This window comes from Protopterus annectens, chromosome 15.part0 (genome assembly GCF_019279795.1).
Source record: "Protopterus annectens isolate FY-2018-M chromosome 15.part0, PAN1.0, whole genome shotgun sequence".
Taxonomy (NCBI): domain Eukaryota; kingdom Metazoa; phylum Chordata; order Ceratodontiformes; family Protopteridae; genus Protopterus; species Protopterus annectens.
The window spans coordinates 627,198,019-627,224,153 of NC_056749.1; the positions used below are offsets into that span (position 1 = coordinate 627,198,019).

The 26,135-nt window shown below is 39.5% G+C and overlaps 1 protein-coding gene across 1 annotated transcript in view; it reads right to left on the reverse strand.

Annotated features, from left to right (window-relative positions):
* The window catches only part of LOC122789963 (UAP56-interacting factor-like), a 340,611-nt gene that overhangs the window by 51,505 nt on the left and 262,971 nt on the right, over positions 1-26,135 (reverse strand). Inside the window, exons 6-7 of the mRNA XM_044057460.1 lie at positions 11,719-11,771; positions 11,555-11,629 (exon numbers count right to left, since the gene is read on the reverse strand). Coding sequence (XP_043913395.1) covers positions 11,555-11,629; positions 11,719-11,771 — 128 coding nt within the window. The remainder of the gene's footprint in view (positions 1-11,554; positions 11,630-11,718; positions 11,772-26,135) is intronic.

Here is a 26,135-nt window from a genome sequence, read left to right on the forward strand (position 1 = left end):
CACATCTGCTGGCACCCATTGTTTAACCCAGTAGGTCCAAGATGAAAAACACCTAACAGAAAGCTAAGGATGACTGTAGTAATTGTAGAGTAATTAACATGCAAACCATTCGACTTAGGTTTCTCTTACCACAAACTGAAAATTATGCATCTATTTTTTATATATTTAGTCAATTTTTGGTTAATGTAACAAACTTCAAGAAACTGAATTTTCAGTGGAGATTGATATCTGCAGAAAATCCAAGACATATAGCCATCAAATGTGCACACTTACCTGCAACACAGGCAGGCGTGGCGTGCACACATCTTACATGACATGATGTGGGCCCCATACCCAATAGGTAGCACGCATGAGCTGGACATGTAGCCATACTTCACCATTGCATATGCCATGGTAAACTATGCAAACAGTCATTTATGTGGCAAGGATGTATGGGACAGGAATGATGTAGGAAATAAACAGATGCCATCCAAGACAAATGGTGTCACATGTAGCAAACTGGTCATGTGGGCTGCCCAGTAACATGCCACAACACTGAGGGGGGTTGCAGGAATGTCTAGCAAGTACTGGCTGTGCATGTCCCATGTCAGCAATTGTCTGGACTCTGCAAGCGTGTGGCCTATGGGTTAGGGTAATCAGATCTGACAGTTGTACCACAGGAAACATCAGCCAAGACTCTACAGGTAGTGTATGCATAACAGAAGAGGATCCCAAAAGTCAGGCATTGCAATGTGTACTGGTGTACCATGACCACATTGAAAATCTGCAGACAGTATCATGTAAGATACATGTGCTGCACAACCAATGCCTCACCCCACCTCAGGCACACCATCCCCATCTGTACTGTGATGGTGCCAGTGTACATCTGTATGTTTGCCACTCATTAGCTGGGACTAGGCTATTACACATGGTGTTCATTGTTTGGGACACTGCAAACTGACACACATGTGTAGGCCATAGTTGTCAAGCATCTTCAAAAAGGCTGAAGGTGGGGAGGGGGGTGTCATCATGACACATCAGTGCACTGCAGCAAGGATCCTAAGGATGTTATGAATGGTTGTATCAGCACACAGTCAGGTTCAGGAACTGTGGCAGACATAACCCTGACTCCACAGCAATAGTGACGGCAGTGTGTGAACTCCAAGGGCTGTGCACTTGAGTTGACCTTGCAGTCATGTAGGGTTGGGGGACATGTGTAGGGCAGACTGACCATATACTGGCAAATGCATGCTAGTATACCCCTGCCAGGAATAGTGACTGCTGTAGTACACATAACAGTAGGTGCAACAAATCGTCACGATAAGTGCGTGCACACATATCCACCTACATAGTGTATGCATCAAGGTCAGCATCAGCACACCTAACACATTTGTTAAACACTGCATTTGAATGCACAGGACATATGTCACATATTAGGCTCATGTAATGTTAACATATGCAATGATGTGGTCCAATGGCATATCAAGGAAGAGTGTATCATATCAATAAGGGTGTGTACACTCCCGATAACCACGTTAAGGTTTGACTGTTTAGTATTGTATTGGTCATACATGCACTGCTGATGTTGAGATCTGTAAATCAGACATCAGTCATTCACAAAGGACATATGTCCACATATCATCCCAGGTATGTGTCGGACAAACACATAGGGGCTGTGAGCATTAGAGCAGACATGACTGACACATTAATACACATTCAGCAATGGTGTGTACACCTGTAAGGTATGGTGCACAGTACATGTCAGGGTGCAGAACAGGTGCACAGCAATAATGTGTACATGGGTGCAGTGTTTTTCAGGCGAAGGGGCATCACCTACTAACACAGCCCATGCATCACACACATGTATACAGTTGCTAGCATGGATTGATTGTAGCTACACTGCATGCTGTTGTGTACCATATGCTATCCATGTTGACAGATGGGTAATGGGGGGGGTCTGTGTGTACTATCTTTGTGCAACATCACCTGTAGGTGTGTGTGTGTGTGTGTGTGTGTGTGTGTGTGTGTGTGTGTGTGTGTGTGTGTGTGTGTGGGTGGGTTATTACGGACAGGTGCAGATTGTAGATGCCTTAAGGCACAGGCATATACCAAAGTTATTTTAGTCCTATGACACTGATAATTATAAAAATTGGGGCATGAATGACTAAGCTTAAAAAGGTTCTTTGGCCATTAGCTAAGTAACTTGTTATGATCCTAATAGTTTTTTTTTTTTTTTTTGTTACAGCCACTTGCAAACACAGGAAAGTTGTGTAACAAGAACATGTTAGAATCCAGAAATACATATAATAACCAACATAGCCGGCCTTAGGCACCAGCCAACCCTGCAGTTGCTGGAGGCCCCTGTTCCCAGGGGGGCCCCAACAACAGCAAATTGTCTTATCCTGGTATTTTGTAACATGTCTGTCAAACCAACAGAAACTGCTACAGCATTCTTGAATACTTAATAAACCACATGACATGGATAATAACTCCTATTTATATCTCCTTTAAAATTTGTCTGAAGAAGCGTTCTGAGCAACGCGAAAGCGCTTACTGTCTACTAGTAATAAAGGATACTTTGTTTCACTTCCTGCATTGAGTTCTTGGTTGGCTTCGATTGTCCTGGAGTGCCTGCCTCTATTTTTGGACTTTGATATCAACAATTTATCCAAACTAATTTCAGTAGGGGAGAGAGTGAAGTCTAAGGAAGGTTAGCATTAACAGGATATTGATCTGGCAGAAATTTGAATAAATGTATTCCAATGTAGTGGTTAGTTAGCTTAGTGTATATAACTTACTCATTTTAAGCTCTTAGGATTGGCATGCCTTTACATGAATTTTGCATACTAAAAATAGACATCTTTATGTTTATAACATGTTCATGTCTAGGAAAGTATATAAAAGAATTTCAACAGCTATGATAAAAACAAAAGAAAATGGTAAGACTTAAGGTTCTGTCATTAAATGTTAATTGATTAAATAATGGCCAGAAAAGAGGCAAACTGTCTAAATACTTAAACATGAACAAGGCTGATAGTGTTATTTACAAGAGACATCTTTTAAAGAAGACATAAGGAAACTCAGATTTAAATATGGTACAGTTTTGGTAAAACTTTTAAGGAAAACAGTCATCTCTCTATGGAAACATGACAGCATTGTGTTTACAATCATTTATTCAGTGGCAGACACCAAAGAAATGTTTGCCATAATCATAAGTGAATATCAAAGTAGAGTATTTGTGTTGACCAACATCTAGTGGATTCTAGGTTCATGGCCAAAATTTGCTAAATAATATCTAGATATTTTAATGAAAAACATTAATGGAAGACTCATAATGGGTCGTGATTTGAATTGTGTCCTAGGCTCAATAAGATACTAGTGCAAAAATAACTGAGGATTTCACACTCACCAGAAGCTTTAAGGAACTGAGTAAATTTATTGTGAAGTTAAAGATCCAAATGATATCAGGAACACACCTTCATTTAGGTTCAGAAATAACTCTTATATGTTTAGTACATAGACAGTTATTAATAGAATCTATGTCTCAGATGAGTTGTGGTCAAAATAAACTCTTTATGTGCCGCCCCTGTCTTCAAAGCATAATGCACTTATTTTTAAATAAGCCCTTAGTTATAAAAGCAATAATAAACAATGAAAAATGAAAGGATAACCAGAACAGTCAACTAATAAGCACAGTAATGATTAAGTTCCAGTAAAACAGCATCCACGAATTCTGCACCAGCACTTCCAAAGCACTCCACAGGTCACAAAGTTCAACAAAGTTTATTACATAAAATAAAAGTTAAGCGCTTTCATCTTACATCCAAAACTTCTTCAGAACAATGATTAATACATAAGTTAGTCATTTTATAATCCCAACTCTCATCACATGGTTTGAATCCCACAAGACCAAATGCTTATTTAAAGTGCTAGTGCTACATTTTATTCAATCCCTTCCTTACTAAATTTCATTTACATGCTGGTACTTTTTTTAAAAAAACATGTATTATAAAAAAATTTTTAAAAACAGACTTATATAAAAAAACCACTCTATTAAAACCATACAGCAACTCTGTACTTAATTACAAATGATCTTAAAAATGTAACCTCGTATGTAAAATATATAATTTATTTTGTTTAGTTTTGTATTATAATAGGGGCTTAACCGATATGTATTCATTTATTCCAGGATGAACAGATGCATTAAGCAAAATCTGCCACCTAGTTTCTTTTTCCCCTACTATTTTTTTAATGTCCCCTCCCCTCCTGTTGGGTTTAATTGTTTCTAAGATACCAAAATGAAAAGTGTCACATTTTTCATTCTCCTTAATGTGTTTCCATAAAGCATTTTTATCATCATGTTTCTTAATACAATACAGGTGATCGTATATCCTGTTTCGTAGGCATCTGATGGTCTTGCCTACGTAGAAACATGCACACTTTGTACATTTTGCTAAATATATTAGGTACTTAGATCTACAATTTCCTTCTTTGAACCTTATAACTGTATTATTGTAATTCTCTAACCTAATACTTGGACTGTTCACTATGTATTGACATTGTGAACATGTTCCACATCTTCTGGTACCCAAAATGTCCCTAGATGTACTTTTGGTATTAATTTTCTTTTCTAACAGGTTTTTGATATTATCTCCGTTCTTGTGTACATAAGTCGGTCCTTCCCCCACAACTTTATATACTGTTTCATCTGCCCTTAATATATTCCAATTTTTTCTTATGATGTTTTTAATTGTCTCACATTCAGGTGCATATCTTAAAATACATGCTTTACTGTATTTATTGATATCATTCCTGTTGTCAATACAATTATCAGCATCTTCATTTGTGATACCCAACAAAGGTCTATACCTAGTTTTACTTAAATTCTTTACATACTGTATAGTGTCAAGTATCATGCTCCATGGATACCCCCGGTCTAAGAAAAAATGTCCTGTTTTCATTAGTTCACTATCCAAATCTATGGGGTCCGATGTCATCCGAGCCACTCGAATACATTGTCCCTTTATTATATTTCTCTTTTGCTTATAAGGATGGTTGCTCGAGAAGTGTAAGTATGAATTGCTAAAGGTAGCCTTCCTAAAAATATTGGACTTAAATTTCCCCTCTTTCATAGTTATAAGGGTGTCAAGGTAGGGAATGCATTCTTTCTCAATATTGAATGTAAATTTGAAATTTTCACTACAGGAATTAAGATATGCCCTAAATTCCTCTAATTCACACAGACTACCCTTCCAAACGATAAAGATATCGTCTAGGAACCTAAGATAGCAGGACATGTACCCACTCCATTTTGTATTTGTAATGTATTCAGTCTCCCAATCAAAAAGTACCAAGTTGGCAAATATGGGGGCACAAGAGGCCCCCATTGCCACCCCCCTGGTTTGCTTATAATATTCTCCTTCGTAGAATATGTAATTGTGTGATAACACTAACTCCATAAATTCTAATATGAGTAAGGTTCTATCCCATGACACACATCCTATATACTTGATATTTTTTTCAAATCTTTCCATTCCTTCTTCTTTGGGAATATTAGAAAATAGGTCCACCACATCAATCGTAATGAGACAACCACCTTCATTAACCATATGTGGTTTCAGTCTTCCTAAAAAATCCCATGAGTCTGCTACAAGGTGTGGAATACCTGTAAAAGTCTTTTTTAGCCATTTGTCTATTACTTTACCAAAAGGGAAAGACTTAGAATCACTTCCGGATATGATGGGTCTAAAAGGGGGGTCGTATATGTTTTTGTGGGTTTTCGGTATTCCTACTATAGTGCTGATTATTGGGTTATCCACCTTTAAGAATTTGTAAAGCTCTTGATCTATTCTATTTTCTAATAATAGGTCTTCTAAATACAAGTTGATTTTATGATATCCAATATTAACTTCATTTAAAGATGACATACTATAGTTACCAGATTTCAACAATATAGTGTGAATTTTGTTAGTATAATCACTAACGGGGTAAAGCACTACCCCACCCCCCTTATCCGGTTTCATGATTCTAATGTTGGGATCTTCCCGTAATTGTTTCAAGATGGTATATTCCTTTGATGTTAAATTACATAGGTTGTTTGAATTCCTACATACTTTACTATACCTATAAATTTCATCAGTTACCAGTTTTTCAAAAGTTTTTAACAAATTGTTCAATGGTGGGGTATAGTTGCTTGTAGTCCTAAATTCACTATTGATGGCATTACTTGGTTTCCCCTCGAAGGTGATACCTAAATTAAGTTTCCTAATATGTTTTTTAATGTCCACTATACACTCAGTAACATCAAAACCATCATGACTTATTGAACTAAATTAATTTAAAGATAATTTACTTAAAGTGATTGATTTTTTTTGTCATTTAACGATAACAGGGAAGGAGAAAGTTACAAAATATGGGACACCCTAAAATCATTTTTATGTAGTGAAATATGACCTTTATGATGAAAAAAAATTAAAGAATGGGGTAATCAGCTGAACAAAATTTGGAAAGTTCTAGATATGTTCAAATTAAAACTACAAAAAGGAAAAAGTATATTTTAGGTGTAGTTAAGGCTTCAAACAAGAGGTATTAACACGTTCTTAACCAAAAGTAGTAGTTGCAGTAGAAAAGCTAAAATTACACTGATATACCACCATAACTAAAGGATTGCATAAGCTAGCTACAAGAATGAATTTGATAGCAAGAAGAAATAACATAATGTGCATTATAAATCTTTAAAATAATAAATTAATAGCAGATATTGAGACTTTATTGAGGGTATTTAAAACAATCATAAAACTATTAATAATGAAAACAAGAATAGAAACAGTCATGATTTATTAAGAACTGTATAAATAATAGGCTTAATGAAAATAAAACAGAAAATTACTGAAAGCATAACAAATAACTGAAAAACTGAAATAAGCGAAATCGGACACAGCAGCTACAGCACGGACTGTTTAATGATAAAAGTAAGCACTTTCGGCTAAGGATATTCCTCCACCTTCTTCAGACTTATACAATACCAAACTCACAGCACAGCTTTTTATACATAACTAGAAACAGATACAAAGCAATTAAAGTAATTAATTAAATTAAACACTTAATTACCTACAACCCAGTATTTTAAAGGGCTAATACATAAAACCAAATACATTATTTTTTAAAAAAATGATAATACAACTAAACCATATTCTCTACATGAATTTCTTGTAAATATTAATAAAATGTTTATATCATTAGAATATTTGTATTAAAGTTAATAAAAGCAAGACAGCAACATGAGATCCAACTAATACACTCCAACAACCATATAAGTGTATTATTGTGTATAAAGTTCTATGCATTTAAGTAGCAATACATCCTATATTAAGAAGATAAACTGCTAAATAAATGCATCTGCATGTATTCCCTATTAAAAATAAAAATAAACCAGTACTAAAAATTGTAACAATAATATAAACTAAGTATTAATAATAATAACAGTGTCACTATAGAAAAAACAAATATTTGTTACATATGTCTCACTAACTCTCAATTCATACCTTAACCATAGGGGTGTTATCCCGGTAGTAAAACAACGTAATAACAACCTCATCTCTTCAATGCTTTTAGTTTGAGAATGCATTTGATGGATGCATACTCATTCAACCCTGGGGGTATATGGGCAGATGTTCTAATTTGCCAAAAGACCTCCTGTTCTTCAAGCCATAATTGCCATGGCCCCCCCCCCCCTAAGGTGTGTTTTGACCTGCTGTACAACTGAAAACAAAAAAGAATGTTCAGGGTGTTCACAGATGTGCTTAGCAAGTGCATTGGTCATGTCTCTTCTCCCTATAGCGTATAAGTGTTCATAAACTCTTTTCTTTAATGACCTCTTCGTTTTACCAATGTAAAATGAGGGACATCCCCTGCACAAAGCAACGTACACTACACCTTTGGTTTCACAATTATACTTGTCATTGATGAAATAAATTTTACCATTGATGTTAACCTTGTTACCAGGTAAAATATATTTACACTGTGGGCACATCCCACATTTAGACATACCTGTACTGATCATTCTAGTTTTGACTGTGGTCTTTTCAATGAGGTTCTTTAAATTAACCCCTCTCCTATATGTAAAAGTTGGATGAAGTCCTATCACTTTAGCCAAAGATTGGTCCTCCAAAAGAATGTTCCAATTTTTGGAAATGATGCCCCTAATTAAGTTGAAATATATGCAGTATGTAAAGAGAAAATTAATAGGTGGTACTTCTCCTATTTTGGTCTTCTGTACTGCATGCATTATTCCCCCTCCCAACAAAGGCTTAAAATGGCCTGATTCTCTTTTAACCTGAACTTCGTCCATTACCTCTTTTATTAGAGAATCCGGATAGCCTCTCATGGAAAACTTTAAACTTAAGTTTTCACATTCGCTAATGAAATCCTGTTTTTCAGACACCATTCTTGCCGCTCTAACAAATTGCCCTTTCACCACACTTCTCTTTTGATGGAAAGGGTGAGCACTAGAGAAGTGGAGATAGGAATTTGAATGGGTTGACTTTCTATGAATCACTGACTTGAATTTTCCATTAGCATTGTCCTTACTCAGTTTAACATCTAAGAAGCAAATCTCCTCTACCCCTATAGAATAGGTAAATTGTAGGAAATTGGTCATTTTTGAAATGCTATTAATAAATTCAGGAATCGAATCTAATGAACCTTTTCCATAAAAAACACATGTCATCTTGGTACCTGATGTACCAAGTGACGTTGTTGGTACATATCATTTTGGAATAACCACTGATGTTCCCAGTGTGCAAGTACACTATTTGCGAAACTACATCCGCAGGGAGAACCCATGGCAATGCCCGTCCTTTGGAGGAAAAACTGGTCTTTGAACACCAAAAAGTTATTTGATAACACTAAATCTAAAAATGTTTCTACCAGGTACATTTGATTATTAGTTGCCTCCTTACGCAGCATACAATTTCTTGTCCACTCTATTCCCAGCTGATGAGGAATAACCGTGTACAAGTCCTTAATATCCACCACGAGAAATATGAGGTCTTGATCATATTCAATTTTGTCAATATGTTCCAAGAAACCCCAGGAATCTTTACAAATTTGTGGCTCATTTTTTAGTAAAGGTTTAAGAATATCATCCACTAATTTGGCACAAGCGTACGTGATAGAACCCCTTCCGTCCACAATTGGTCTGAAGGGGGGATTAATCAAATATTTATGAATTTTCGGTGTGCCAAACAAGGTGGGAATTCTGGGGGCTGGCATGGTTAAATAATGTAAGATGTCACAATCTATACTACCTTCGAGAAAAAAATCATCCAGTACTCCTCTAATCTTCTTGTAAGCTAAGTGTACCTCATTAAGGCTTGACTTCGAGTATGTATCTGATTGTAGGTGTTCAAGCATTTTTCTATCATAAAAGTACTCATCCATGAAGATGAGGCCACCTCCCTTATCTGGCATCATAACTCTTATTTTACATTTGTTAAGGAGGGAAATGAAAGCCAACTCATTCTTAGAAATGTTACCTTTCATTATTTTAGGAGGAGCATTTGAATTAAACATTGACCTTAAATCAATTTCACACACCTTCTCAAAAATACTTAAAGCACCATATAATGGAGGATTAAAAATACTTGATACTTTATGAGTATTGAGAAGTGTAGGCGTGTTGCCCAAACTAAAAGCCAGATTTAGTTTACACACATATAACTTCAAGTCTATGATAGTGTTAACTAAATTACATTTTTTATCAGGAACAAATGAAAGTCCTTTAGAGAAAAAGTCTATCAAAGCTTGTTCCTCTGTTAGCACTGTATAATTATAGATCTTGAAATCACCTTGTTTACTGGTAAGAACATTAGGTCCCTTTGTTTCAGGGGGAATCATCTCCTTCGTTGGTTCCCCCTTCTCCTCCTCTGTGTACGCCCCCTGTTGTTGGACGTGATGTTGTTGTTGTTCGACACAGGAATTGACCTGTCTCTGGCCCTGTAAAAACCCTGATTGGTTTCATCTTCATTTGGACTCTGGTCTATTTGATTTTGATTATTATAACGTCCATTACCACCATTTGCATTGTTACCATAGTTCTTAATACGCTCACTCCTCTGAACAGGCACCATATCTTGATTAAAAGAATCTTCCTGTGTCGCCTGGAGAAAATTATTATTGGTAGAAGCCTCATTGGCCCCCCAAAAACTAGTTTGCCCTGGAGGGGGAGGGGGGTAAGCCTTTTTATTACTGTATTCCTTAATGTCTCTGTCAATTTTACGTTTCTTATTTGCCAACAGTTTGGTAATGGATGCTTCAATGCTGGACAAAATCCTTAAATAATCATATTTATATCTGATAAAATCAGAATGTTGTTGCAAAAAGGACTCAAGTTGTGTGAGATCTTCTTGTAATTTATTTATCTCAGCATTGTAAAAATGAATAAGTAATGCTAAAAAATCCATGCCCTGTTTATCAAATAAGACCAATAATTCTTGATGGAAAATTGAGTTATTAACCAAACCAGCAGGGTAACGCCATTGGCGCAACCCCTTTGGAATTATTTTCTTACTAATACATTCTTGGAGGTAAGAAACCTCCAATTGCAACTTCCTGCAACGAAACAACTTGTTGTCAAAAGCATTTAGTTTATCAAGAAAAGAACTCACCGAGGTCTCTTGATTATTTGAAAGATCGCTTGTATTCCTAGTAGGAAAAAACAATCCCTTTTTGAAAAAAAAAACAGCCATAGTTGGTATTGCTGCTATTTCTCCTTCCCCATGACGATGTATGTTAGATTCAGTACCATCTCTGTTTGCATTGGAACTCCCTTCAGGCTGCCTTGCTATTTCCTGAACTTCGTTACCACCATGTACGTTTCCCCTGCATGTATCTTGCGGTGTTACAGGCGTAGAACGCCCAGCAGAACCAACCTGCTGTATAGGAGGGTTCCTCTCGACACAGTCCTGGATTTTTTGCGTAAGGTGATCAACTTTGGTCAGCAACATGTTGACCAAAACAGTTAAATCACCCGGAGAGTTGTACACTCAGCACATATTCCACCTTTGCATAACAAGCTTCACATAACTATAAGCTAGGCGCAGTCATTGAATCCCCAAATTACTTGGCCATTCTGCAGGAAGGTTTGTCTCAAATAAATAACTGGTGTCAAAATAATGGTCTTACACTCAATGCCAAAAAATACATTATTATAAACTTTGAGAAGACATCTACCCCAGGGAACTACCACATTGAAAATACATTCCTAAAATTTGACCCTATTGTTTGGGATTTTTGTACAATAAAACTGCCCACAGCTATCCTGAAGATATGTTATGTGACATTAAAAGAGGTATCCGAAAAGCCGGCCTTTTCTCATTCATTTCTTTCCATTGGACAAACAGGAGTATTATATGTATAAAAGTGTAATTCTGTTTTATTCTTACATCATTTGGTGTTAAAAATGGTAAATTCAAAATGTGTGAAAATTTATGCCTGCAAAACTAAATAAACCAAAGCGGAAGTAGCTAAATAACAATACAGACTGTAACAGACAATATCACAAGTTATTACTTACATTTTCCTTTGACTAGCTTGTGGATTTTGAACAGAAACCATTAGTGTGGACGCTGGAGCTGTTTGCCTCTGCCACCTAATCAAAACATTTTAATGTTACTACTGTTGTCTGCAAAAGTCACAGTCTTCATTTTACCCAGTTTTAAATGTGAGGACCTTTCATACCTTTTACTTCCTGTCCTTGCCTGCACTCTTTTCTTCCCATCATCCTGTAGAAACTGTTGACACAAAGGTATACAAAATGCAAAGCTTAGTAATTGTGTTTTGAGTAAACAGCTTCAGACTATTTCATTAACTTCCTCAATACCTAAAATATGTAGCAATTGTTTGAATATTCTTGTAATTTCAGTCACATGAGTGGCAACTAACAGCATAACAAATAGGTTTCTTCATATTTTCTAAAAGAATAGTGGTCTTCAAAGGTTATAGATTTAGAGGTTCTTAATAAACTTACAGCCAAGGAAAGCACCAAGAACTAAGAAACCACGTGACATCACCCATTACTGGTTGGAGACAAACACTTAAATGACATATGTAAAATAAGTGCATGCATATCTTTTTGTGGATATGTTGTGTACCTCGTATATGAACATACTTTCTGCTGCAGTGTAGCTTAATCATAGCCTTTCTGTTTCTGTGATCTTTTCAAGATCATAATATCAGAGAAGAAGCAAGCAAGCTATGCTATGGAAGAACCACTATTTGATAAATAGTACCACATGGAATGCAGACTCCTTGATTCAACTCACTAAACTGAACAATCCCTGGATGTTTTTACATTTATGTGGTGTATTGCAAGATAGCAGTAGTACAAGTACTTTGTTTAACTCTTGCAGGGTTTTTCTCTTTTCCCCATTGTTGTGCAAAATATAGGTTCCTTCCCCCTGCAGAAATGCTTTTTTATCCCTGCAGGTTTGATAGGCATGTTGTTCAATGAGTTTACCTGGTCCAGTATTCTGGTGGCGACTTTGTGTTGACTTTGTGTAGACTGTCAGCAAGATGTGTATCACCTTTGTGTTTTTACTAGGAGAGTCATTCATTCATTCTCCATTTAAATGCTTTATCCATTTAAGAGTTATGGCTTTTCCCAGCATTCAGTTGGAGGAACAAGGAGAAACCGTCATGAAGATGGACACCAGATAATCATAGGACATATGCACATACATGCAGACAGAAACACACCACATGCACCAGTGGGAATTTGGCGGATCATCAGTTCACCTCCAAAATATTTTTTGGGATGTAGGAGAAATCCAGATCATCTGACAAAATCCCACGTGCACACAGGGAGAGGAAGTACAAACTCTGCAGAGAAGACATCTCGGTTGAAGATCAAACTGCAGAGAGATGCACTGTGAGACAGCAATTCTAACCATTGCCTTTTAAAGCTACAGGCAGTATTAGGGGTGGGAGCCCAAGCAGTGGTCTACAAAGATAGACAATTTCCCCTCATCTTTCTGGATGACAGCATGCTGAATACAGCGTCCTGTTTTCTCACCTGAATGCAGTGATGCATTAGCCGGAGTGATTCAGCTTGCCATTGCCAATGCCCCAATAGTACATCTGTCTTCTTATTTTCGATAACTGATCTGTACCAGTTATCAGGACTGTAGTTTTTATGTTGTATGTACAAGCCAGTGTGTTTAGAGAAGTTCAGAGTATTCTCTGCTTGGGTGACCATTAATAGATGGAATCAAGATAGTTCGCTCTGTGGTCAATATTTGATTGTAATGCACCATTGTTTTTTTTCTGTTTATCACAATTTTTGTTTCTCCATCTGATAGCCTTTGGTTTAGTGCTCCAGCTTATGCCTCTTTGTTCCCAGTAATAGTCAAGAACTTAAACCTGCTCATTTCCAGTACAAGGCAGGGCCTTCACTTCTCAGAGGCCGTCAGCCAAGTAGCCAGTGGGAGATTAGTTTACACAAGGCCTAACTGTTCCTCACATGTGCCTTTTGTAACATCCAAGCTCTGTGCATGCAATTGGCATATGTCGGGGATGACACCAGCTTCCATGAGTGATGTAGCCTCAGTGATGCCCTGCCTCTTCGTAAGCAGATGCACTCCGTCAAGCCCCCAGTCTCCACTGGAAATTACAGCAAGATATTGTACACTGTGAGGCACACATTCCCCCAGTAAAAGCCAAACAAAAAATGCCTCATTATTCCCCTTTCTCCACTGCTGAACCCTCTGCTACCTGAGTTGATATTCAAACCTGGGTTACCCGAGTTATAAGCAGGGCTCCATTCCTATGCACCATTGAGCTGGCAGTAGTATTAATGCAACATTTTTTATGCGTTTCATGAAGACTGATCTGAATGGAAATACTCTTAGTTGTGTATTATAAAACTAGCGAATAGATTTAATAAGACATGATGCAGGATTAATTTCTGGGGAATAGCAGAGACATGGTATAGGATGTTTGTTTATTTTTTATTTGTTTTGTCTTTGATAACACTTTGTGTATGCTTGCAACAATGCACAGCTTTTTTCCCATTTCTGGTGGATGGAAGCTTAAGGAAAACACTGTCACAATTCAAATACATTAATCAAGTGCCATAACATTATGGTCAAAACTTCAATATGCAGTAACATCAAGGCTTGCCACAATAGTAAATTTGAGCTTCTAAACTTTGGGGATAAGGGTACATTCTTTTACCCTCCCAGATTAAAAACTTTGTAGTACGTTTTGGGGGTATGTGCAGGGGACCTTTCCCTGTAAGAAAATGTTTTAAAAAAAAAAATATATATATATATATATATATATATATAGAGAGAGAGAGAGAGAGAGAGAATGTAACAGCATTTTTCCAATAGTATTCGGCACATTATTTGTGTGCCCAAAGTACTGGTGTGAGTTCATAATAGCTGACCAAGTTATAGTTTTTGTAGGCTATTGTAAATGCTATTAAACAGTTTCCATTTTAAAGATTTTTAAATTCGCTGTAAAGCTGAAATTGTTTAGAAAGGTGATTTTTCTGTGATTAAAAATATTCTGATGGGGACCAGTAAGCCAGTTTACTAGTTGGGATATCTCCAGTCATAACAGAGGGATTCCAGTGTTCTATCCACCACTGATAGCAAACTGTTGAGCTGGTATTTGGATATGATATATTTTTCTGTAGCAGAGTGATATGGACATTGAGTCATTCCTCACCAATTGAAATGAAACAATTTTGAAAAGTCTTAAAGGTCAGTCAGAAAATTGACTAGCACTTGTGGTACCCTGTGGTGTATACCGATAGGATTCATAGAATTACTGGTCTTAATCACTGAAACTTCTTGAAAAACATAAACACTTATTGATTGCATAATGATGGACAGCAACAATACTAGGCAAGTGATTGTGGGGACCATAAGAAGCCTTGCAATATGCACCTTTAAACACAGTTAAAAGTTCTTGCCACTGTTTTCAGGCAGTTTATATTGCTCACCTGCCAAATCATGCAGGGTTGTACATGATAACTCTAGTGTAAATTTGTATCTTCCCATCCAGTTATCAGCAGTAGCCTTTTGTGCAAGTACTAGCATACAGAAGTAGTTGAGAAGCAATGGAAACGTGAACTGCAAAGCATTATAGAGAATGATGAAATTTATATGACATGGGATCACTCATTTCTAGCAGTTCAAAAAATAAGATGAGAGAAAACCAGATATTATCCTAGCCCCCTTTTAAATAACTCACAACAACACCAAAAGACAGTTGACAACCTTAATAATACAAGCTAATCATTAACTTTATTCACATAAAACAAATAACGATAAACTTCACAATCTTTGAATGATCTCAGGGCAGCATGCCCTACTCACTCTGGCCAAGTCATTCATCAGGGCAGCATACCCACTCACCCTGTTCACTCATCCATCAGGGCAGTGTACCTGCTCACCCTGACCAAACCTTAAATGGACAGCGTGCCTGCTCACCCTTTCAAATTAACCATCATCCAAATAAATTCACTTATCATCAAGCAGCATCCAGCAACTCACTTGATCCCCAAACTCAAAGCCATGACCACCTTCACCTAGAGGGAGAACAGAAGAGGATAATCCTGTCCCTCATCTCTGCCCTTGAACTACCAAGTGATAACACAAAAGAAAACATTTTTTGGGAGGGAGGGTCACCAACTCATGTCTAAATGTGACACCACTTCCTTTGCTACCAAATATATACGCTAAGTCCCTCTCTAACCTACATCACTTCCCCTTAACTCCCCAAACCACTTAACCCCTTATTGTCTAAAATCCCAGTCCTAGCTACCTAACTTATCCACACCAAACTCCCCCCTTCCTCCTAAAATACCCCCCATTCACCAAAAGAGGGTCCTCGACAAATCGGTTTGTCCCAAACCTCATTTGACCCAGCCCCCTTTTATATAACTCACACCAACACCAAAAGACAGTTGATGACCTTTATTAATACAACCTAATCATTAACTTTATTCACATAAAACAAATAACCGTAAACTTCACAATCTTCGAACAATCTCAGGGCAGCTTACCTACTCACCCTGGCTGAGTCATTCATCAGGGCAGTGTACCCACTCACCCTGTTCAATCATCCATCAGGGCAGCGTGCCTACTCACCCTGACCAAACCTTAAACAGGCAGCAACCTGCTCACCCTTTCAAATTAACCATCATCCAAATAAATTCACTTATTATCAAGCAGGGCCAAGCAACTCACTTGGTCCACAAACTCAAAGTCATGACCACCTTCACCTACAGGGTAAACAGAAAAGGACAATCCTGTCCCTCTTCTCCACCCACCAGCCTGATCCCAGGCTGTTTCCCTTCTTATCTCACAGCCTTCACCATACCCTCTAGAAATAATTTCAAGTGAACATTAAACAAATCCAAACCCACGGTACTCAAATGCACCCCATCTGATCGAAACCAAACTACATCACTATCCATGAAGTTCCTATGTTCGATGGCATACATACCTAAAACCCCAGTTGCCTGGCCAACCTGTAGTTAACAAACCTTCTAACCCACTCAATAGCCCGATAACTAATCGCTTTCCTCCAAATCAAACGTGGAGCTAACTGGCCACGCTATACACATACCAGGGTACAACGTCTGCAACGTCAACAAATCCTGTAGTATGATATCCACCAACTGTTTCTTCCTTCTCTGAAAGGATTTCCCAGATCATTGCCTCCCAAGTGCACCACTAATATTCGGAGATAACCTACTCTCAAGCTTACCTGTTCAAACTTGTGCATCCCTATCTAAGCCCTCTAACCCCATCCCAAGTAACTGTCTAACCTAACTGAGACAAACCCAAATTTTTACCATCCACTCTAACCGCTGCCCGTTTCTCTGCCCAGTGAATATAAGAATGACCCAGGATGACAATCTGCTTTCCAAAAAGAAAAGAAAATGAATAACATATGCTAAGCAAAACTTTATCTAATATAAGCTAAAAATGAATTAAAAGACCACTTCCCCACTCTTTTAATAACCTCAATGGAACTACCATCCCAAGCCAAGTTGGAAGCCCTACCAATATGAAAGGAATGAGATGCAGACCTCTCCCATGAAAAACCCATGCAACGAAAAACCCTCATGATGAGATGTACGAGCCGACAACTTGTCATCCCCTTGCCATCCACCAAACGGAAGACCAGATCATATGGGCCCCCCACCTGAGTCTGTCTTAATTTCACAGCCCACCTTAGTGGGCAAAGCCCAACATTGAGCACTACCACTGCACCTTTCCCCAACTGATCTGTCTTAGTCTTCTGCAACCCAGTAATAACTGCCCCAGAACCTACCATTACATCCCTCCAAAGTAATGATCCTAACAACTCAGACACGCGAAATGCACCAAAATAAAACAATACACACAACGTAACCCACATAACGTAATCCGAGGAGTTACCTTACAGTAACGCTAAACCTTTCAGCAAAACTTTTAACAACACCCTGGTCAGCTGTCATTGCATATCACTGCGCTCCCCAGCCACTTTTCCCCATCCTTTCAACATATGCCCTATGGTCCATGACTTCATAAAGTCATGTAAACCAGATACCTGCACGAATATGCTAATTGCACCCTAACTGTTTGTAAGGCTTTATCTAATCCTCGGGTTGAGCTAAATAACGAAGCAATAACTCCTCAGACCACACCCCTTCGTCTTCTGGCAACTGTAATACAAACTGATCAAATTCACAAACAGCCCTACCATACGCCTTCCTTGTAGACACCATCCAAGAATGACACACCAACCTCCTGGTTACCTCGACCCAAGGTTCCACACCTCCTCTGGCAAGAGTAGACCTGGAAAACTGAAATTGGGACAAGCTATAAGCAATGTCGTTCCTCAACCCAGGCACATGCACCTCTGTAAATGAGAACTTTATTAACAAACTCTGTAAAACCAACTTACATAAAATCAACAATAGCAGTTCTGACCTGGCCGTCTTCTTCTGCAAAACCCGCACCACTGCCATGTTATCCGAATGGAAAATTACCCGCTTCCCCTGTAAGCGATCCTTCCAAACTATCGAAGCTGCCCAAATTGGCATCAACTCTAAAAATGTGACCTCCCTTTTCAATTCCTCCTTCCAATGCAAAGGGCATTTAACTGCAAACCACTGTCCATCAAAATAAGGCCCCATATCAATGTCACCTGCTGCGTCTGTGAATAACTGAAGTTCGTCTTGCCCCACCCAGTCTGTCTGCCAAAAGGAAATCCCATTGAAATGATCCAAAAAACACAACTGCAGCAACAAATCCTCCCGAACCAACTTATTCACCCTAACCCTGTGGTGTTTACTCTTGCCCCCTTTAAACAAAAATACCACTAATCTACAGAAAATATGCACTGCCTGCAATGCAAAATTCAGAAACCATAACAGCTCCATAACTGTCCGGATCCGTACTTTATTCTTAGCCACAACCAACCTTATTATAGCCTTCAGTCTGTCTATCTTATCCATAGGCAGGTAAAACAATCCCTATTCTGCATCCACTAGTAATCCCAAAAATTCTAACCCTCTTGCTGGACCTTCCAACTTATTCTGAGCCAAAGGGACCCCTAGGTCTTCACACATGCCCAGAAATTCCCACAACCCTTCCTGCGCACCTGCTTGTCACTCCCCAACTAGCAAGAAATTGTCGAAGTGATGTACCGCCTTCTGTGTACCAGCCCTCTGCTGCCACACCCAATGAAGTACCATACTAAATTTCTCATAACATTGCACATGCAACTGAACAACCCATTGGCATATCTTTGGCAAAATAAAATTTGTCCCCCACTACCGTACCCAGCAACTGCCAGTCCTCCTGCCTGATTGGCAGTAAATGAAAGGCAGACTCAATGTCCATTATTACAACCACGGCTGCTTAAAATCCCTAATTACCCTGACAGCATCATCCAAGGATGCATAGCTAACTGTGGCATCCTCACCTGCAGTGAAATCATTAACAGAGACCACTTGAGAAACGACAAATGGTGAATCAACCTGAACTCACCCACCCATTTCCTTGGTACTAGCCCCAATTGTGAATCCTTAAAGGTAACAAAAGGCGGACTATCAAACGGGCCCAATAATCGACCTGCCTGACACTTCTTCTCCACCAAATCCCCCAATATATCCTCCGTGCTCCACACTGATAACAGATTCTCTCAAACCACCCCATCTCCAACCAGCTTATATTTAATAGGGAACCCTTGATGAAACCCATCTAATATCTCATCCTTAAGTGCAAGGTCGGGAAAGCCTCGAAGTACCTTAATGGGTAACCTTTCCCTTACTCCCCCTAAAAAACCCACCTCCCCATAATCCATGAAAATTACTTCTACCTCTAATGGCCTGAAACCCCTGAATGGAGGGAAAGCTGCCCTCCCCTGATGTGAAGTCCGCATTCATAGAATCAATCTCACGGTGCCCACATTGAACGGTCGGATAATTCCCCCCACACCTTGAACAAGAGTACAAGAACTTGCACTCTACCCACAAACAACTTCCACTATTAAAGGTCCAACACACACCAAACCCTTCTCCCCTCTGTTAAGCCCCCCCATAACTGTCCATCATGGTAGCCAACCAGATGTCAGGATGTCGCACCTCCCAGCGAAGAGAAAGATACACTGCTTTCAACTTCTGGAACCTCTGGTCATACCATAACTAAGCGTTCCCTGACTGTGGGCGTTGCGCCTCCCGAATCATAAGGAAATAACCCAAAAGGGGCAAAGCCAAAGTCCCATCCTTTGCAAGCTGCACTGCCATATAATAAACAAAACTGACTACCCAGTTATCCCAGGCCCTAGGGCGAATTCTACTTACCCTCTTCCTCCCCAATGCAGCCAAGGCCGCCAGAAAATCTTTACTATTAGCCGACTCAGCCTCAAACAGTCGCTGTACCTCTTCTGCATCAATTAACTTGAAGACATCCACATATTCCCCTTTCCAAATTTTTTCCTTGACTGAAGACAAAATGTGCGGTGTCAAAAAGACTGCGCCTGATCCCTGACCCAAGGCCTGCCACTGAAGTACCTACAAGGTTGTCTGGACGTGGGTTAGCTTCACCAGTTCTCCAACTCACGCCTAAATGTGACACCATTTCCTCTGCTACCAAATATATAAGCTAAGCCCCTCCCTAACCTATATCACTTCCCCTTAACTCCCCAAACCACTTAACCCCTTATTGTCCAAAATGCCAGTCCCAGCTACCTGACCTAACCACACCAAACTCCCCCCTTCCCCCTTCCTCCTAAAATACCCTCCTATTCATCAAAAGAGGGTTCTGGACAAATTGGTTTGTCCCAAACCTCATTTGTAGCCCATGAAAAAAGACAGAAGCAGCATTTATCAGTGAAATTGCTACAACCACTGATTAAAGTGTTTTACATACAGAGACACAAAGTCATAAAATACCTGAATCTGCAAACAGAAGCAACAGCAGCTGCAGTGTGGAAGAAAGATACTCATACAGTTCAATAGTACATACTTAAATATACTACAAATATAACCAATCCCGTATTAATTAAAGAAGGAAGCAGTGCTGGGCACATTGCAGATGCTGAGAAGAGCACTCTTGGCTAACATCAAAGAATGAAAGGATACTAATTAGAAATGTGGTCCATTCCTGTCATGGTATTAGAAATTCAAAACACTTGGAGAACTTAAACCGAGATTAGCCAAAGCTGTTGTTTGTTTGAACATAGCCTTGGAATACTTTGAATAAGAAACTTGTACCTCTGATGAGTCTTGTTTATTTGTTGCTACACATTTATGTCCTTAATGTGGGTATTTGTAGAGTCACTGTTTTTTACGATTAAATAGGATTGGGTCTTTCATACATCGAAAAGTGAGGCCCAGGTCATCTTAGAGCAGCCTGTAGGCTACCAAATATAAGGAGAGCTGTGCTGATTTATCGAGATAGTTGAATAATTGAAGGCCTTTAATTTTCTTGATTAGAAATCTGTGGGATTTTTCTCAGTTGAGTGATATGCTTAGATTTGTACATACTAAAGGGGCATTATATTCAGTGATGAATCCGATAAGGGAAGAGTACAGACTTTCTTGGATATTGACACTGTTCTGTTGGAAATTAACTGAGCCAGATAGGATTTCCTGACAATATTGGAAATGTGCTAATTGAAGAATAGGGAGTTGTCCACATAAGTACCCAGATCTCTTAAAAATGTTTGCGAAGAGAATATAACTTATTTGGTAGGAACAGTTATTTCTCTTAACATTAGTACACTGCACTCTTTTACATTTAACTTAAAAACTATATTTGGTACACTGAGTATGTACATGTTCCAGTCCTTGCTGCAGTCATAAGAAAACTTGATTAACCACACTTCTGGGATATTAACGTGGATATCTGAAAAATAAATACCAAACGCCCTACTAGTTAAAATTTTACGTTAAGTGAGGGTAGCAGCAGTTTCACACTTGAGATCTGTTGAAGAGTCAGTTCAGAGTGCAGCAGACAAAGCAGAGGTTTTATAATTTTCCACTACACCAATGTGGGGATAGTGTTATAGCCTTAGACGTGGAGATAAGCAGTGTGCATGGTAAAGAATAAAGAACTTAAATGTTTGAATCTTAAAGCACCAAGACATCAAAGGAGGGCTGATCTTGGAATAGCAGTCGAAGCCTCAGTGCATGATGAATATAGGACCAATATCCAAGTAACCATGGCACAAATATCCAGAAATAAGTACATTCTTGAAACAAGCACTAGAAGAAGCCACACCTGTGATGGGATGAAGATTGTGAGCTGTTAGTGTACATCAAGAATATGAACAATCACCTATTCCCCAGATTCTGTCCTTGGATAGAAAGTGGGAAGGTGAATTGTCTGGTTTAAGGAGAGTTCAGAATCTGCTTTTTGTAATAAACATGGGTTAGTCCTGTGGCAGACATGATTCTCTGGAAAGACCTCATATCTTTTCTTATACATAAAGGCCTGTACTCCAGGATCCTATAGATGACAGTAATGACAACCAAGAATAGCATCTTCTACGAAGGAACTTCAAATTTGCTCAGTCTGTCCGATTAAGCAGTGGATGGGCAAGCCTGTCAATCATGAAGTCTTTTTTTTCTTGGGTAGAATTTATTTATTTATTTTTTTATTTTTATTTTATATTTGTTACCGGGCTAGTCTAGCTGGATACATGTCCATTTTCAGTAGAGGCCCGGGAGAAAAGCTCCAAGAAATCATACATAGTTAAAAAGTACAGTTTTGTACCTACCATAAATGTAGATGTTCGAAGATCCACATTGCTGCAGTCCTAACACTTGGGTAGTCCGCTGTCCTTGGTCGGCCCGAATATCAAAGTATAAGGCTGATGTCGGTCAGGGCGCATTTGACTGACGTCAGGACGTCAGGGTACAAATGCGCATGACCGACGTCATATCCTCAGTCTTTTCTTGCCCCAGATGTCAGAAGACCCTAAAAATAAAGGTCAAAACCAAAAGACAGCAAACAACCAACCAACCACCCCTGCACTAACTATAAGTACAATATATACAATATACACAAAATGTACAACCCAACCCACACTACCGCCTCTAACTACAGAGGGGAAGGAGGGAGGGTAAATTGGACTGCAGCAATGTGGATCTTCGAACATCTACATTTATGGTAGGTACAAAACTGTACTATGTTCTTCATCTCACATTGCTGCAGTCCTAACACTTGGGTAGAATCCCAAAGCAGAGGTAAGGGAGGATGGCTAACTACAAGGAAGCAGGAGCTGCCAAAATGCCCTGCAAAACAGCAGTGGCAAAACCAGCCCTGGACTTAGAGTAAAGTGGCAGGTGATAATGCCTAGAGAAAGTATGTACAGAACTCCAAGTAGCTGCCTCCAAAATATCCTTGGTTGCCACTCCCTCAAAAAAGCTGTTGAAGTGGCAGTAGCCCTAGTGGAATGAGGCCTAATCCCAGCTGGAATCTCCTTGCCATGATGGGAATAACAGAAAGCAATGCAAAACCCAATCCACTTAGAAATAGTTTGTTTTGATACAGGCTTGCCCTGAGAACTCAAGGCAAAAGAAACAAACAACTGCTGAGACTGCCTGAACCCTTTAGTTCTGTCCAAATAATAACGCAACTGCCTGTGGACATCTAAAGTGTGCAAAATCTTTTCCCCTTTATTTTGGGGATTTGCATAAAAAGTAGGCAAATGAATAGTTTGGTTTAAAGCCACACTAGAAACCACCTTAGGCATAAAGGAAGGATTAGTACGTAATGATACCCTATCCTTATGGAAAATCAAGAAAGGCTCAACTGCCATAAGGGCCTGTAATTCAGAAACCCTTCTTGCAGAGGTAATGGCCAACAAAAAAGCAGTCTTCCAAGATAAATATGTCAACTCAGCAGTAGCTGCAGGCTCAAAAGGTTGTAGAGTGAGTTTCTCCAACACAAAATTGAGATCCCAAGCAGGAGTAGGAGCTCTTCGTGGGGGTCTTATATTCTTTGCCCCTCTAAGAAATTGCTTGAACAAAGGATGAGAAAACAATGGTGGGTTGCAATCATAGTGAGCTGAAATTGCTGCAGCATGAACTTTAATAGAAGAGAAAGACAAACCTTTGTCCAGTAACTCAGTAAGATATTGAAGAGCCACACTCAAATTAGGCTCAGAAACATCAAAATCTTTTGCTGCACTCCAAAACAAAAACTTTTCCATTTGTCTGCGTACACTTTCCTTGTACTAGGCCTCCTAGCTTCCAAAATAACATTCAAAACTTGCTGAGGAAGTGGAGGCCCACTTTGGTTCAAAACAGAATATGCCAGGCTGTTAGGTGCAGAGAGTGAAGCTTGACATTTAGCAAATGGCTGTCCTCCTGCGACAACAGGTGTGGAATCGAAGGCAAAGGCCATGGAGGCTTCCGTACCAGACTTCTCAGTAATGGGTACCAGTGTTGTCGAGGCCAATCCGGAGCTATTAAAATCATCCTTGGCTTGTCCTGTCTGACCTTTAGAAGTACCTTTGGGAGGAGAGGCAGAGGTGGAAAGGCATATACATGAAGATTGCTCCAATTGAAAGAAAGAGCATCCACTTTCCAAGCTGTGGGATGAAACCTTTTTGTGCAAAACTTTGGCAGCTGATGGTTTAGTGGAGAAGCGAACAGATCTATGTCTGGAGTTCCCCATGACACTGTCAATTTCTGAAATACATGAGGATCCAATTTCCACTCGTGGGGATCCATAATTCTTCTGCTCAACACATCTGCTAAGGAGTTCTGTGCTCCTGGCAGAAACCTTGCCTGAAGATTGAGCTGTAAACTGAGCGCAGTCTCCCACAAAATCATTGCTTGCCTGCATAGAGGATAAGAATGCGTTCCCCCTTGCTTGTTGATGTACCACATGACAGTTGTGTTGTCTGTTAGAATCAACACCTGCCCTGAAAGAAGCAATTCCTTGAAAGCAATTAATGCAAACTGGACTGCTAACATCTCCTTCATGTTGATATGTAGATGTTGTAGTCTGACAGGCCACTTGTTTTGTATCCACTTTCCATTTAGATGAGCTCCCCAAGCTTTGTCTGAGGCATCTGTCGTTAAAATCTGACTCGCCTCTGGCCGGGTCACAGAGAGTCCCTTGTTTAGGTGACATTCCTGAGCCCACCACAAAAATTCCTTTTGAATGCAAGGTATTATTTGAATGACAGTGTCTAGATCCTGGCAGTGCTGTGTCCATACATTTTTTGAGATACCATTGTAGCTTCCTCATATGCAGTTTGGCATTGGGAAGCACCAGAATACAAGATGCCATGAACCCTAAGGCTTGAAGGACTGTCCTTGCAGTCAGCCCGGACTGATGAGATAGCTGATGGAAGTAAAGGGATAGACTCTTTTGTTTGTCCGGGGTTAAAAAGGCCATCTGGGATGCTGTATTCAGTCTCACACCCAGAAAGCACATGTCTTGAGAGGGTACTAGACTGGACTTTATTTCGTTCACAGAATACCCTAGGCATCTTAGCACTGCTGTCACATAATCCAAATGATGAAGAAGCTCTTCTCTTCCTTGAGCCAGAATTAGGCAGTCGTCCAAATAAGGATAGATCTGTATTCCTTTTTGTCTGAAGAAAGCTATCACTGGAGCCAGAACTTTCATGAACACTCTGGGCGCAGTAGATAAGCCAAAGGGCAATGCAGAGAACTGATAGTGAGAAGTCCCAGCTCGAAAACGCAGATACTTCCTGCAACTTAGTCTGATAGGAACATGAAGGTAAGCCTCCTTGAGATCCAAAGTTACCATCCAATGATCTTTGCCCAGCAGAGGTAAAAGCTGCTGCAACGTCAACATTTTGAACTTGGGAATGTCCAGATAAGTGTTGAGGATAGATAAATCCGAAATTGGTCTCCACGTGTTCCCCTTCTTTGGTACCAGGAACAGGCGAGAATAAAATCCTAGGCCCACTTCTGGCAGAGGGACCGGCTGTATGGCCCCTAGTTGGAGCAACAGAGAAACCTGTTTGTGAGCCTCTAGTCTTTGTGGAGGAGGAACGTCTGGCATGCCTTTGAAAGGAGGCAAGGTATGGAAATAAAACCTGTAGCCGTGGTGAATGATATCCAATACCCATCTGTCCTGGGTAATTAAACTCCAATTTTCTTTGAAAAGTGACAACCTTCCTCCCAAAGGTGCTGCCAGACGAGCAGGCTCTGGCAGCTGAAAAGGTAGGTCATTGGGTCTGCTGACGAAAGGACTGACCCCTGCCCTCACCCAAGCCTGTGCAGGAGAACTCCCTGTTCTAGGCCTGAAAGAGCCCTGGGCTCTGCCCTACCACGTCTAGATCTACCCCTAGACTGTGAACCATAAGAAGGATACGTCCACCCTTTAGTAGGCCAATTTCTACTAAACTTTGGAGGCTGGACCTGCAAAAAATCTTTAACAGTCTGCATAGACTTAGCCTTGTCTTCCATTTTCTTTAAGACTGTCTCAACAGGAGGACCAAACAACACGTCAGATTGTAAAGGAGCATCTAAAATCCTTGTCTTAACATGTTCAGATAAATTCTGATCCCTCAGCCAGGCGTGCCTGCGAAGGACTGACCCAGTGGCAGCCACCCTAGACGAGGCCTGTACAGCATCAAAACCACATTGCAAAGAATGCTTA